The 15651-nt window shown below is 59.8% G+C and overlaps 1 protein-coding gene and 1 non-coding gene across 2 annotated transcripts; one reads left to right on the top strand and one right to left on the bottom strand.

Annotated features, from left to right (window-relative positions):
- Positions 1 to 1454: 1454 nt before the first annotated feature.
- LOC115944243 (U6 spliceosomal RNA) lies at positions 1455 to 1561 on the top strand. The gene has a single exon (XR_004078810.1). It is a non-coding gene; the product is annotated as a U6 spliceosomal RNA (small nuclear RNA).
- A 4775-nt stretch (positions 1562 to 6336) lies between these two features.
- On the bottom strand, positions 6337 to 15366 carry SKOR1 (SKI family transcriptional corepressor 1). The gene is made up of 9 exons (XM_081829695.1): positions 15260 to 15366; positions 12840 to 15039; positions 11641 to 11728; positions 10617 to 10724; positions 10002 to 10073; positions 8537 to 8611; positions 8219 to 8293; positions 7641 to 7706; positions 6337 to 7068 (listed from the first exon to the last, which is right to left on the bottom strand). Exons 1-9 carry the CDS (start codon positions 15364 to 15366, stop codon positions 6974 to 6976), a joined length of 2886 nt encoding a protein of 961 aa, XP_081685821.1. The 3' UTR covers positions 6337 to 6973.
- Positions 15367 to 15651: the final 285 nt, after the last annotated feature.

Here is a 15651-nt window from a genome sequence, read left to right as displayed (position 1 = left end):
CCCAAGGGTCAGGCCAGGTGCTCCCTGGCTGTGGCTTGAATCAGGCTCACAGCTGAGCCAGAGCAGGCCCTCGGGGCACCAACTACCTCCACAGTGGCCTCTCCTGCCTGAAGGACTTGCCCAGATGCGTGAAACTGACTCAGGTGGCTCCCAGGTCTTCCTCTGCCTGGTACTGCCTGTCCTGTCCTCTCAGGACTGCATCCATATCAAGTGACAGCTCAAATGTCCCCTCCCCTCCTGCCCACCTTCATGCCCCAGTCACTATCTATCCCCCAGGTTCTTCCTTTCCAGTCCGTCTCAGCACTGAACTGAGAATGCTCTGACATGTTGGCCTGGCTCCCTTTGCTGGAACCGAAGCGCCCTGCTTGTTGGCCCCGCAGCCCCGGCGCTGACGTCATAGGGGCTTGGTATTTGGTGAAGGAATGAAGGCAGGAAGGAAAGTCTGAGCTGATAAGGCCTTGGGAGCATTGTCTAGGTAAGAGAAAGGGGAGGTGCCACTCCTGGTCCCAAATCTTTCCTCGCTCGAGTTCCCCTGGGAAGAGGAAATGATCGGGTTTTGCAACCAGACTTGCCTCCAGAGCTCAACTTCTTTCACAACTGGCAGGACAATTTTGGCCTTGATTAACCAACCAGAGCTTGTTTTCTAACCTGCACATCGAGGGGAAGGACACGGGTCGGGTTAAGGGCCCGGCCCAGTGCTGGACCAAAGCACGGTGACCTTTCCCAGGATGCCACACCCCGAGTCACACTATGGAAAGCCTGGGCCCCAAAGCATACCCCCTGCCCTTGGCTCCAAGCACGGGGCGCGGGTCCCGAGCACCCCAGGGGAAGCAGCGGCGCACCGTGGCCCACCCCGCCGCGCTGCAGCCCTCGGCCACCCTGCCCAGCCCCTTCCGGTTCACGGTCCGTGGTTCCAACTCTCGCCGGGGTCACGGCTCCTGGAGCGGGGACGACCCGACCGGCCGCTCGCAGCCGCTTCGGGGCCCCGGACCCCGAAGTTCATCATGGTCCCTCCCCTCCCCCCTCGCCCCCAGCCCAAGGCCCTGGCCCCGCCCCCGTTGTGTCAGGGGCCACTGCGCCGCCGCGTTCGCGGAGGAGCCCGGCGCGCGACCCCTGGGGGCCCAATCCGGCCGGCACGGAACAGGCGCGCGAGCCGCGCGCACCACGTGACCGAACGTGCTCCCGGCGCCCTCCGGGGGCGCGCAGAGGTCGGGCGGGCCGAGGGCCAATTTCCCATGGTCCCTTCATTTGCATACACAACGTTGGGAGGTTAGGGACACAATTAGACGTAATTTGGCCGTAATCACAAAGATACCATTACTGTATGTACGAGATACAAACGGTCATAATGCCTTGAATATTTGGGGTTTTGAAAAGCGCGCAGCATAGTCACCATAATTGTAAAAGTATTGCGGTTCATAGCTTTATATACTATCTGAGAAAGCTTGGGAGTCGTGCTCGCTTCGGCAGCACATATACTAAAATTGGAACGATACAGAGAAGATTAGCATGGCCCCTGCGCAAGGATGACACGCAAATTCGTGAAGCGTTCCATATTTTGTACCAGAGTTTATCTACCCCTGGGTGCAAACACTTTGAACCTACAGGTTTTATCTTTTCTTTCACACAAAGGAAACTGTAGTCCCAGCAGATAGAATGAGAGGAGGTGGGGCTTAGATTCTCCCTTTGCCCTGCTTTTTACGCCTGACCCCAGGCTTTGATCTTTCCCCGTGTTGCCCCTGCTTCCCCCTGCACTATCCTGAGTCCTACGGAACCTTACACTTAAGGAAACGGATTTGCCAAAGTTAACCCGCTTCAGGTCCAAAACATAACAGGACCCTAGTGCTCAAATAGACCTGAGGGGACTGTAACAGGACATGTAACAAGCAAGACTCCTCATGCTGCCTCTGAATCTTAAAAACATAATAATGCCCACTCCTTCTTAAGCATCTACCATGTGCCAGGGGCTTCCAATAGCTCAGTATTCCTGACAGCCCTGCCTTGTGAGTACTATTGTCAGCATTTTACAGGAGACCCCGGGAGGTAAAGCACCCTGGCCATGATCATATAATTAGTAAGCGGCTGCCGCAAGGCCCGACGAGACCTTTGGAGGCACAGGCCCGGAAAAGATCGGGACCCTGCCCCCATGTAATGATTGCAAAAAGTACAGTCCTACTTAGTAAGATGGGAAGCGGGGGAAAGTCCAGTAAAGTTCAGATTTCCTGCGCTGACTTTATCAATGTGTTTTGAAATACAGGTTTCTTTCCGGGAGAAAAAATGTTGGTGCACATGCTTTGCTGGTGCCTGAGCACACTCGTAGTGGGCCCCCCGGTCTCTGCAGCCGCTGGGAGAGCAGCTGGTCTGCCTCCAGGGGCCGCACACCTCCCAGGCTCTGGGCTCCCCACAGTTCGGGCAGGCAGCAGACGCCGAGCCCCAGAGCCGCCCCAGGGCAGCGGAGGGTCCTCTCCCGGCGGGCGCTCGGAGCTGCCAAGCAGCGTTCCATCAGGGATCCATTTCTGTTCCCTTCAGTGAGGTGAAATACTTTCCAGGTAACAGCCGAGAATGGGGGTCTGTGGGACCTCTCGTCGCACCTTCTCCTCGGCTCACGGCCTCCAGTGCATGGAGTCGGAGGACAAGCTTTGGTTTTCCTTTCTTCCCCCAAACATGCCTGGTTCTTAGGAGGAACTTGGGTAATTGGATGAGCAGTTTTCAAAGTCTCCTTCTGAGATGCCAAACAAGGAAAGGACCAATGTTGGCGTGACTCTCTCTCCTTCTAAAGAAACTTGTTATTCCACTTGGTATGACCCCTGGTCTTGGAGCAGAGATGAGGAAAGACAGGCAAGTCTTTGTCCTGGAAAAGCCAGAGACCTGGCTGATTTTGCTGGCTCTGCTCAGTTCTGTGAAGTAGATACCCTCTCCCGCCTTCTGTTACAGATGGGGAAGCTGAGGCACAGAGAGATTCAACAACTTGCCCGATGTCACACAACTAGTAAATAACAGAGAAGGGGTTGAGACCCAGGAAATCTGCCTAGAGAGCTTGTGCTCTTAACCAAACACTACACCACCTTGGATGGTAGAGAGTGAGAGATAAAGCTGTTTAGAATGAATGGAAAGAGCATAGGGGTCCAGTTCTGCTTTTGCTGGTGTTCTGAATTCAAGGACAGGGGTTGTATTTTTGCAAAGGTTCAAGGTTATACTTTAGATCAGGGTAGCTGGAAATAAGTGGACAGGTATGTGCATGGCGAACTTGCAAAATGTGAAGGAGTGAAGGAGCACCCTCTTTGGGACACAGCTGGAAGAGGAAGAAAGTTTTCCTAGGCTGACAATCTCTTACCAGACACCTGCCCCCCAAAATAATCCTATTGATGAAGGGTCATCTGAGCAATAAACTTGTGCTTTATTAATATAAAGCAAATGAGCTCAATTGCCTCCCAATAGCTGTTGTCCAGAAGCACCTAGGGACTCCTCCCCTCGGACATTTCCAGCACCCAGAGGAACCAGAGTTGGAATCCCTTCCTTGAGACATCTGTTGAGCTACTGGGATGCACTGGGCCCTGTGTTGGAGATCACAAGGAAGAGCAAGACGTGGCCCCTGTTGCCAGGGTACTTACAGTCCTAGGGGAAACAGACACACACAACCAAGGAGAACTCAGAGACATGAACACCCCCTGAGTTTCATTAACCAAGTGCCACAGGAATGAAGAGGTTAGTCCCAGGAATCCAGAGGTCTTCCAGCTGTTTTTGTTTTGTTTTGTTTGTTTTGCCGACAGGTTACCCAGATTTGCAGGATAGACGGAGTTGGGGATTTCCTCCCAGGGGGGTGAAAAGTCAAGCCATGTTTGCCTGCTTCTTTCTTAATCCCCAGACCCTGGACTCCAGAGCCGGACCTCCTGTGGGCACCTCCCGAAGCCAGGAGTGTGAAACCGAACACCTCGGCGGAACACCCAGGAGAATGTTCTGTGCTCCACAGCCCTCTAGCAATTCCCCAAACCCCACTTTTTCTCCCTAAGACAAGTCTCCCTAGTCTGGGGCCTTCGGACGTTGGCTGTCGTACCTAAATTGTGTCGCAAGGTGGCAACGTTGTGGCGAGAAATAGACTTTTTAAAAAATCCTGGGTTGTTTTTTTTCCCCAAAGCATATTTTCCCTATTAATGTTTCATTTAACTTAATTAGAATCTGGTAAACTAATTAAAGTAGCTACGAGCCCCGCAATCAGCAATAATTCGTATAATTATTGATAATTACATCCATACCAATCGTTCGGTTATTAACATTTGGGGGAGAACAAACCACTTCTGAAGGGACGAGGAACCCAGGAGGGGTTTGCGACAAAGCTTTCTGGGTCGGATCCGCCTACACCTCCAATCTGCAGGGATTCCGGCCCAGATGGGGCGCCCTTTCGGAAGAGCCCCAGCTGCCTACGGCCTTTCTCTCCTCCCCACCCCCCCCTCCACTTCGGGGGAATTCAGAAAGGGAAGGTGAAAGGAATATTTGCTGGGCTCCTCTGTGTGGGCCGCGGCCACGGAACTTCCTGCCCGGGTAGTGCCTGTCATTCCCGTTTCCCCGAGAAGGAAGTGCGGCTTCCAAAGGCGTGGCCACGCCAGGGGGTAAAGGCTCGTGCTCTCCAAAACACCTGCTCTTGCGCGCATCCGCCCGCCGCTCGGCCCCCGCACGCCCTGAGCACGCAAGTCCCTTCCTCTCCGCCCTCAGTGTCACCGTTGGTGCAGTGGGGAACTGATCTGGTTCATTCCACCCTAGGAAACGCTCGCGCGTAGGGTGTTCCTGCTGGGACACCGCGCCTCCCGAGGTGACTTCTTCCCCGGGCGACACCTCACGGTTTAGCCGGAGCCCTCACCGCCGTTATTTCTGTCGTGTCCTCTCTGTGACTGGCCCTCGGAATATCCCGGGACTGGAGGAGGGCTGTGAGCCCCAGCCTCCGGGGACCCGCCTCCTGCCTCCGCCGCGTGCGCGCGCGGGCTCCTCGCCCGCGCCCCATCCCCTCGGCCCGCCGCGCGCCCCCTGCTCGCCGCCCCGCCCCGGGCCCTCCAGACGCCCCGCCACCAAGCTTCCTGGCCCGCGCAGCCCAGAGCTCCCAGGCCCGAGGGGCTGGCCCCGCGGCGGGGGACCGGAGAAGCGCACGGAGATCCCCGGGATGTCGGAGGGCCTCGACCGGCGGCCCTGCGCTCCGCTCCCCTCCAGAGCGCTTCCCCGCGCGCCGGGGTAGGAGGCCCGAGGGTTATTCTATGTGGGCCAAAACGGAGGCCTAGAGGAATAAAGGGAGCGACACAGCACCCTTGCGAGTCAGCCGAGGAGGTGAAACTGGAAGCCAGGACCGAATGAGCCCCAGTACCCGGCGCTTTCCCGCTCCGAGCACACTCTTCCCCCCCACCCCCCTGCCCGAAAAAGTGCGCTGCAGTTTCCACCCTTTATCTGTAGCCTAACCAGCAGGTGCGCTGTGGAAACTGAGGCCGATGAGAGGCCTGCAGCAAGCTGAGGCCTCATCAACCGCGGCCAGGAACCTACCCCTGTCACACACACCCTGACACCCCTCATCCCCCAGTGGAGACGACCTGATTCCAGCACAGGGGGGCCTCACCTGGCTCCTTGCGCTGCTCCATGTCCGCGCACACTCTCGGACTGAAACGGACAGAACATTAAAAACTGCCAGCTCCCTCCGTGGGGGTAGAGGAGGGACAGGCAGGAGGACATCTGTGCACGAGCACGGAGTCACGCCCTTCCCTTCCAGGCGTGCCCAGCCGAGGTCCACCCGACGTACCTCGTCCCCCGCCCCCGGCCCACCCCAGCGCCCCCGGGCCAGGTGGGCGGTGCCCGTGCCTCCCGGCAATTCTGCTTGAACCTGGGCTTCCGGGCTGCGTCCCGTCCCTGAGAGAACGCTGGGGGTGACTTCCCGGTGGGGCAGGCGTGGAAGTGGGCACGACTAAACCCTCGGCCCTGGCGAGAGCTCCAGGGAAGAGTCGGAGACCATGGCACCCAGGAGGCCGCCGTAGTCCTCCTATCCCGGGCCCAGAGGCTCTAGGGAGGGTCCCAAACGCGGGGAGAGGGTGGCCTGGGGGGCAAACTCGGTGTGCCTGAAGGACTGGGAGAGAGGTCGGGGCGCTCGCTGCTGCCCACCCGAGCCCGGTGATTCTCAGTCCGGGCGCCCCAGAACTCGCGCCTGAGGTCTTGGAGCCGCACCTGTTGCGCAGCCCTCAGCCCGCCGCCGCCCACGTTCCCCCCACCCCCGCACTCCCACCTCCACAGCCCCAGGAATTGACACGTTTCTTTTTTTATTAAAAACAAAACAAAAGTCACGGATACAGGGTGGTCTCCCCAAACAGGCTCAAGGTGGTCTCCATCTCGTGAGTCAGTTGTCGCCCTTTTTAAAGTGCTGTTACATCAAGAGGTTAACAAGAAGAAAAAAAAAAAAAGACAAAACAAAACCCAAAGGGGAATGCAAAATGGGACTGGAAGTAGGTCCAGGAGAAGGAAGCAAAATAATTTACAGCATAAATCAAACGGAACCCAATACTGAACCAAGAGAGACTCACAGTACATTTATATCCATTGCACATAGCCACTTTGTCATTAGGAACAAGTTTCAGAAGTGGACGGGACAGGGGAGCGCGGGGCCAGCCCCCGCGAAGTTGCTACAGTGTGTACACAACTGGGGATCCGAGGCTGTGTGGGGCGGGGGAGGCCCCCCCTTTCCCCTTTCTTACCCCCTTCGGTCCAGTTAACCCCATGAGGTCCGATGCCCTGGAGTTCAACCGTGGGGCGAGGTGGTATTTACACTTGGAAACGGAGAAGGGGCCCTGGGCCGAGGCGCCCTGGCGGAGGGCGGGCGGGCGGGAGGCTGTATGTACATCGGCCGTGTCCGAATGGCTTGTTCCTCGCTCTCGGCCGCCGCGGCCGCGGGTATTTACAAGAAGAGAGCAGCATGGCTTGAGGGCGCGTGGGCGCGGCCGGGCCGGCCCTAGGGCAAGAGCGGGGGCTTGAAGGAGCAGTTGCCAGTGCAATGGCGGGGCGTAAGCATCTTGCAGGAGAAGTGGTGCAGGGCGTCGTGGGCTTCTGGAAACACAGTCCGGCGGGCCAGGTTGAGCACCTCGCTTGCCTAGCCTCGCCCACGCGGCCTACCGGCTCCGTCCACTCGCCCCGCCCTTCCCCTGCCCTCCTGGGGTCTCACCCACCCCCTTCTGGCTCAGGGGTTCTCAAGTGAACGGATCAGAAAAAGGTAGGCGTGTAAGCGAGAGAACGTGGCGATTTAGAACCACTGCGCTGGTGCAGTCGCCCCATTATGCAGAAGAGGAAACTGAGGCACAGAAAGAGAGAAGTCAATCTGCCCACGGCCAGATTTGGATCCCACGGCAGATTTCCCAATGCCCAGGGCTCAAGGGGTTCTTTCTCCCTATTCTATCGTTCTAGAATTATTTCCCCATTAAAAAAAATCCCCATTTCCCTCCTCTTGGCTTCTGATCTAGGTAGACCTGGTCTTGCCCTCTCACTGGCCCCTCCATTTACTCATCCATTCATTAGCTCATTCACCATCCCCTCACTCATCCGCCATCATTCATTCACTCATTCATTCAGTGGCACAGCCAGAGCCTGGCAACAGTCCTATCTTTGTTCCCCAGCATCCGCACCTTTTAATTTCTGCTGGATGGCATAGCGCGCCTTCCGCTCTTGGTCGAGTTCGTTACACAGAGTGTCTGGAAGACATGGGGAGGGGCCGGTGAGGAAATGAGACCACCCTCCAGCCGGCCAGGGTCACAGCCCGGGCCTCACCCTCTCCCCAGCGCTCAGCCCCTCGAAGAAACAAATCCGGGAGACCGAGGGAGGGAGCATCAATGCCCCAAACTGCAGCCTGGAGGAGGGAGGAAAAGGCCTGGGATGGCGCTTAAAGGCAGACGGATCTAACCAAAATTAAAGCAAACTTAGGCATTACTTCCCAGGTAATTTTACGCCTCGATTTTTAATTTAGAAACCACGGAAATTGCCGCGATAAGAAGTTCAATCACTCCATGTAATGATGCCTGCAAGCCGTTTGCTGGGCTCGCTTGCCATTCTGAGGCTAATCAGAGTATACAAAGGATATTAAATAAAAAAAATAATTGTTAAATTACCTTCAATTTAAATCCAAATGACTGAGCCAACATTGCGGCTCCTGCCAGACGAGAGGCAGTTACGGCCCGTGCACGCGCTCACCTGACTCGCGTCTTACCTCTGACAATTTGCAGCTGTTGCACCATTTCTTCTCGATAAGCCAATTCCCTCTTCATTTGATCCTGAAAATTATCTGTGCAAATTGATTAAGTGGGGGCTGTGCGTCACAGCTCCCTCGGCCCCATTTCCCCACTCCCCATTCCCGCCCCTACCCCTTCCGTCTCGGGCCTGGCGGGAAGCCCCGGAAAAGCAGGGTTCGGCGGCTGGTGCGGGGCGCGCAGCCGCGGCTGCTTGGCCTGGGCTCCGGGCGCGCACGAAGAAGGCTCTCGTGCTGAGGTGGGGTGAGGTGGGGTGAGGTGGGTCGGGGTGGGGGTACCTTTGAGACTCTGAAATTCTCGCTCCAGTTTCTTGCGGAGCTCCATTTGCTCCAGGAGCAGTTTTTGCAATTCGTCTGTGAGGGGGCGAGAGTGGGAGGTAAAGGAGGGTGCGCGGGACTCAGGCGTCCTCCACCCCCCAACTACCAGCACCAAGGTTCTGCAGGTCCTGCCCTAGCCGGGAGACCCTGAGATGGGAGTTGTGGAGTGGTGGGGCCAGGAGGTAGAGGCCCTCTACACTGTTTTCCCGTTTGCTTCCAAAGGATTTGGGCGAGGAAACAGGTTGCCCAGGGGAATTAAATTCAGGATGGTGGAAGCCATATTGGGCTTCTAGGCCCTGGCTCCAGGCGCTAACCAGCATGGCATCTGCTTTAAGTTGTTCCCAACTCCCTAACCTTAGAGGCTGGCCCAGGACTTGATTTACCCCTCCAAATGACACACCTAATCCCTCTCTTCAATTATATGAGCTGGGTGAATCTGGTCAAAGACTTGGACCCCTGCCCTGAAAAATACCTGTACGCACAACAGTTTGTTCACAATTTCAGGGGGTCCCAGGCCCCCAAATCCATACTAAGAGCTCTCATATAAAGGACCAATGATGTTGAAGGTAATTGCATATCCTTTATAATCTGTGACTAGGAAGAGTGAAAGACCACCAATTCTTCTTCCCCTTCCCACACCACTTTCCAAGCCCATCCCTGGGCTGGTTGAGGGCAGTGTGGTGGATAGCAGGTGGATGTGGAAAGCCCCGTCCGTGCCCTCAGAACAGAGAGATGGCAGGGGCTGCCCTGACCATGGAGCTATTGGGATCTGGGTCCTCCCCCTGGGGAGTCTCTCTGAGAAATCCCACCCTGAGCAGGTGCTGAGGAAACACAGAAATGGGAGGTAGAGGAGCCAAGTGGGGTCAGAGGCTCCCGTCCTCTGTGTCTCAAGGCACGCACTCCCCCTGCAGGTGGAGCAGCAACCCCAGGATTCCATTCTGAAAGCAGGCTCTATCCTCACCCCATTTAGGGCACGCTGTGTGTGTGTGTGGGGGGGTGGTGGTGGTTATGTATTAATTCCAGGAAAAAATTAACCTCTCAGACATTCCTAAAATAAATGCCTTCTTGCAATCTTGCTTTTCAGAAAAAGTCCTGTTTTCCAGTGAGGTTGGGAGACCCAGATTGCCCTATCTGTCACATGCATCAAGTTCTGAGGATCATTACTCATTGCTCTCTTTCACTGGGCTTTTCAGATAGGCCAGCCTTGGGAATCCAAACTTCTAATGAACCTCTAGGGGTTTGGTTCACTTTCCCCACTCCCTCCCACCCCACACCTCTGTGCCAGCATCATGTGCCCAGAGGATTATCCTTTCCACTCAATGAAAATTGATTCCCCAAGAACCCTGTCTTCCCACACACTCCCCTACAAGAATGGTTCATCTCCCCCCCAGCAGGGTGTACCCCCATTTCACAGATTTAACCTCACCTCTGGCCAGGTTCTCGATATCTTTCTCCACTAGCTGAGTTCCTGTGATATCCAGGGTGAGCCCATCTTCACCTGGGATACAAGGGCAGGTAAGAGGGGTTCTATCCTGCGAGAGGCCTTGGGAGGGGAAGGGTGAGCTGCTGGGAACAGTGCTAAGTCAGGGAGCTGCTCCAGATCTTCTGCCTTTAGAAGAGAGAGTTACAGGCATCGAGTACCACCTACCTTCCAAGCTATCATTTTAGGGGTGTGGCCCTCGTTTTACAAAGTGACCCACTGAAGAAGGACAATGGACTCAGGGAAGGTAGGCTATCTTAGGGCAGGACCTGCCCTCTGACTTGCTTCATGTGGGTGATGGTGTCTCTTATTTCCTTTTAGCACAGCCCCTTCTCTTACCCGGAAGAGCCCCGAACCCACTAAGGAGGAAAGCAACTCAGAAAACCTAGCCTGCACCTCTCGCGCGCGCTGTTTAAATATGTATCAGCCAGCCGCACGAGGGGCCCAGCAGCCGCTTACGCTCGATCGAAAACCCCTTTCGCAAGCAGAAACGGTGGGCACCTGGGCGACCTGGGCCCCAGCTTCCGGGTGGGGTTGGTGCGCGAGGGTCCTAGGGCTCACCTCGGTCTGTATTTGCGGGACTTGGTTGGGAGATACTCCTTTGGTCTGGATAGGATTTCCTCGTTTCCAAATCGTCGGCGGTCGAGTGATTGTCTTCCTTATCTGGTTCTTAAAGGCAATAAACCGAGTTTCAAGGAGAAGCAAAGAAACCGTGACCCCGATACGGCCAGGGCTGCCACGGTCGGGGCGCCCGAGCCCTAATTAAAAGCGTTGTGGCCGCCGCTGGTTCCCGGCTGTGCGCCTGGGCTTGCACCCTCAGGCTTTGGGCCGGGCACCCCCTCCCCCGCGCGCGGTCTGCTCATCTCGCGCTCCACGCCCCCTCCCCAGCCCCTCGGAAAAGAACAAGACGAGCAGCCGAGCCCACCAGGGACGAGCGACCTACATCGCGCGCAGATACTGGGGCACCGCGAGCGCGCGTGGCCGCCGGGTCTGCCTGCGCCGCTCCCGCCGAGAACGCGGCCCAGGCGGCGACCCGCGCAGGGTGGCGGCAGGGGAGACATCCTTTCGGGCTCGGCCTGCCCGGATTTCCGAGGCCCTCCGCCCCTCCTCTTCGAGCCACTGGGGCCTGGCGCTCGTGAAGGGCTCCCCCCGGTTGGGCCGCAGCTACCCGGCGCTTCAGGGGTGTCCAAGCGCGCAGCCGAGCGCCCGCACCCTCCGCCCTAACCCGGCCTGCCCAGCAGGACGTCGAGGCCAAAACAATTGCTGAATAAATGAGAGGACTTGAAAGAGGTGCCAGGCGCGATTTTAAAAAGGATTTAAGCCAGTGTGTGAGGTGCACGTGAGCGTGTGTATGTGTGGTGGACCGGGAGGTTTGTTAAGTGACCAAACGATGGAAGTTATTGGGAGTTCTTACTTAGCTTCCTTTTCCTTTATTTTTCTTTCCCTCTCTCGCTTTCTCTGCCTCTCTTTTTTTCTCCTCTCGTCTTCCCTCGCAGGACCCCCCCCCCCGCCCGCCCCGGCCCTCCGCCCGCGGTTCCCACGTCACATTGGCCAGCGACCTCGGCAGGGGGGCTGGGGGCGTTACCGTGGGCCTCGGGGGTGCAGAGGTAGGAGGCCGCGGGCCCCAGCGCCGCCGCGCTCTTCACATGCTCGTCCCGCTCTGGCGCGTACACCTGCGGCGGCCGAAAATGACAGGCGGTTAGGGGGGCGCTTGAAGCGGCTCGGGGGCCGTTCGGCCCTGCGCCGCGGCCGAGAGGGAGAGCTGAGAGGGGAGGTCAGCTAGCCCGGGGGACCCGAGCGCCCCCGGCGGCTATGAGGCACGCGGCGCAGCCTGGCGCCCTCGGAGGCCGCATCACCGTTGTAGTTTCAGGGTCATTATTAGCGTCCTCGATAAATTATCAGAAAGACAAAGCGGCTCTCAAGCCCAAGTACTGTTCACAGCGGGCCACCCCCCCCCTTCGCCCATCTCCTTTTCGGCATCTTCCACCAGCCCTCACCCAGTTCCCCCATAAATGACGCCTTTCGCATCCAGCTAATGATTCGTGTTTTAATGGACCTAATGGAAATGTACAAGTATGCGCACCCACTTTCAAATGGCCAACGATTTCGGCTTAGTTGCAAAGCCCCGACCCGAACCCGTGGCCCAGCCAACCTGGGAGCCCCTCTCCCGCCCCGCAAGCCGTCTTGACAGCTGCCTACCAGGAACCCTGCGGTTCCCAAGGCCGGAGTTCAAAGGGACTCAGAAAACTACGCGTTGGGGTGGAGGAAGACTCCGGGACCGGTCCTGCTGGGGCCCCGCTTGAGGGAGACGCCGTCCTCTCCTCTCCCCATCAGCTTGTCTTCCCCGGGACCCTGATCCGCATCTGGGTGCGTGTGCCATGGCCCAGCCCCGCACGCACTTTTCTCTGGCGTTGGGTCCCTTTCTCTGCTCCGCGTTCTTTCGCCAGACCCCTTTTATTTCTCTCTTTCTGTCTGTGTTGCTGAAGGTCTCTGCCTGTCTCCACCGCCCCTCCCCCCACCCAACAAAAAACGTAGCACACCCGTTTCTCAGGCCTGCTGCGCCCCCACACACCCCCGGATTTTCCGAAACCCTCACTCAGAGGTCCCGGCAAGGCCCGCAGCGCTACCGAAGCTGGGCCTACCCAGAGCAGCTGGGGCCTGCCGCTCGAACGCCTGCTCCGAACACAATTCCCGTCCCTAACTTGGCCAGTGCCTGCCCCACATCCCCGAGGTGCCGAGGGGTAAGCGGGGAGGCGCCACCAGCGAGGCGGGTGCGGGGCTCACCTTGGCCGGCGCGGGGCCCCCCAGCGGCCCGCAAGGCTCTCGCAGCTCATAGCCGCCGCTCGGCGGGCTCCTCTCAGGTCTCCGCACCACGTCGTCGGCCGCCAGGTCCCCAAATGTTGACCGGCTGGCTGCTGGCAGCCCTGGGCGGCGCCGGGGACGGGGGCTGCCGCTGTCTGGGGAGTCTGTGGGACCGTCGGCGCCCGAGGAGGTGGTAGACGGGGGCCCTGCGGGCTGGTCGGCGTCCGGGCCGCCTCCCGCGCTGGGCGCCCTGGGTACGCCCGGCTCGGCGTCGTCTGGAGCGCACTCATCGTCGGGGAAGCGGTTGGACTCCACGTCCACCTCGGGCTCGTCAGCAGTGTCCACGTCGGGCGAGGCGGAGTGGTAGCTGGAGCTGCCCTCGCTCAGAAAGTCTGGGCTCACGTAACCGCCGCCGGCCCCCGCGCCCGGCCCCGGCCCCCGAGCAGGCCCGGCGCCGTACGCGTCGCGGGCGCTGCCGTAGAGCTTGGCGATGCTCTCGGCGTCCTTGACCACGGGTCGGAAGGCCGACACATAGGAGCCTTTGCGGGCGGGCGGAGGGGGCGGGGGCAGTGGGGCCAGAGGCGGCGGCAGCGCCTCGTCAGCGCCTTCCTCGTCCAGCGGCCCGCGGGACAGCGCGCTGGGACAGCGCTCCTCTGCGCCCAGGCCGCCCTCCTTGGCCGGCTCGGCACCGTCCAGCGACTCAGGGCCGCCGCCGCCGGCAGCCGCCGCCGCCGCCGCCGCCGCCGCCGCCACGGCGGCCGCCACGGCCTTGGCTTGGCTCTGCGCGGCTGGATAGGGCGGCACCGGGAGGCTGCCTGCCGCCGGCCAGAACATGGGAAACGTCGGGTACACGGTGGCGGCGGCGGCCGCTGCAGCCACGGCCGCTGCGTCCTTGGCTGCCCCAGAGGGCTGGTGACCCCAGAACATGGCGCCGCCACCCGGGCCAGGGCCTGACCCGGGGGGCAGGTGGCCGGATCCTGGCCCGCCCGCGCCTCCGCCAGCGGCCGCGCCCGCGCCGCTCCCGGTGCCTGGGCCTCCCTTGGGCTCGCCCGCGCCTAGCACCGGGTCGTCCTTTTTGGGGCAGAGGCCGAAGGCCGTGGGGAAGCCATAGGGATGAGGGAAAAGCGGCGGGGGCAGTTTCTGCAAGAGGCCAAAGCCCTTGCTGGGCACAGGGATCACTGGGTAGCTGCGCACGCCGGCGCCGCCACCAGGCCCTCCAGGGCCCGGCGGGCCGCCGGCTCCCGCCGCTAGACCAAGTCCCCGCTGCGGATGGGGAGGAGGCGGCCCAGGAGGCCCGGTGGCCTCGTCTTCGCCACAGCGCAGGGTTTTGTGGGGCGGCGGGCCTGGGGCCATCTCTGCCGCGCACCCCGGGCCGCCCCCGGCGCCAGCACCACCCTTCCCCTGCCCACCCGACCCGCCATTAGCGCTGCCGCCGCCTCCTTGCAGCGAGAAAGTCCGCTTGCGGGTGCCTCCGTTGAACATGGCCTTGACGTCCTCCCAAGCGTGGCTCAGTTCGTCTGTGGCCGACTTGTCACTGAGTTTGAGATGACGGCGCCACGAGTTGAAGTTGGCGGCGTCGGGCTGCGTGTACTTGGCGTCGGGTGTGCGGTGCGAGTGGAAGATGAACTTGTTGGGCGAGAAGTACATGCTGCAGTAGCCGCACTTGATGCACTTGGCACGCGAGCTGTTGTAACGCGCGGGGATGAAGCTGCCACGCGAGCCCCACGCGCACTCGTGCACCACATCGAAGGCGAAGTTCTCGGGCAGCTTGGGTGGCTTATGCTCTCCCAGGAACGACTTGCACAGGCGTTCGGCCTCGCGCTTCGTGATCATACCGCAGCGGCGCGAGGAGATCGGCATGGCCCCGGCCCGACGCAGAATCTCCAGCTGCACTGGCGTGCACTGCACGCACGTGATGCCCAGGGCCACCCGGCGGTTGTGGATCTCATTGTAGCTGTAGTTCTTGAGGAGAGTGTTGGAGATCTGCGCCAGGCAAAGGCGCTCCTGGCCGTCGATGACCAGAGACACGATAGGCACCCCGTACAGCGACGTCTCGCCCACCTGGTTGGGTTTGAGAGCGCTGGAGCCCGAGTAGGGTTGCAGCTCCTGCTTCGAATTGGGTGAGGAGTTGCCCTCGCGCCCCGGCCCCAGCTGAGTGGTGAGAGCCTCCATGCCGCCGCTCCTGCGAAACAGAGAAAGTAGAGAGCAGATGAGCCATTTTCAGCGCCACCGTGGCTCGGCCCGCCCAGCGGGGTGCGCCGAGTTGGGCGCGCGGGGAAACTTGGCTATGGGGAGTCCAAGCTCATTCGTCCCCTGGACGGGAGCCTTTTGTTATTCAGACTCGTGCTGGCGCCACAGCAAAAGCCCCCGGGGTTTGGGGGAGAAGAAGGGGTAATTGAGACCTCAAGAATGCCCCGGCAGCTAGGAACCCAATTTTGTTTTCGGATTGTGGAGGAAGTGGGGCCCAGAGACGGAGAGTGACTTGCCCAAGGCCACACAGCAAAGCCATTGCCTAACCCAGGCTTCCCAACGTCCAGATCCGTGCGCCTTTGGCTACCCTCGCAGCCTGCCCTACCCGCCCGGGTCCTGAAGCCCGGACTTTGGGGACAGGCTGCCCCTCTGCTCAGTCGCGCATGCACGCGGGCGGGCGGGGGAGGCGCTGGGAGGGGTACGGACAGGGGAGGGGCGGTCACTGCCCATCTCCAGACAGCAGGGGGCGGGGGGGGCAAGGAGAAGGAGGAGGGTCTCGAGGCCGTGGGCGGGGGGGGGGCGGGGGGGGAAGGAGGCTGAGACG

This window comes from Leptonychotes weddellii, chromosome 9 (genome assembly GCF_054177405.1).
Source record: "Leptonychotes weddellii isolate Sample4059 chromosome 9, ASM5417740v2, whole genome shotgun sequence".
NCBI lineage: Eukaryota > Metazoa > Chordata > Mammalia > Carnivora > Phocidae > Leptonychotes > Leptonychotes weddellii.
The sequence above is the reverse complement of the archived record's forward strand: the minus strand, read 5'-3'. Positions and strand labels throughout refer to the sequence as shown.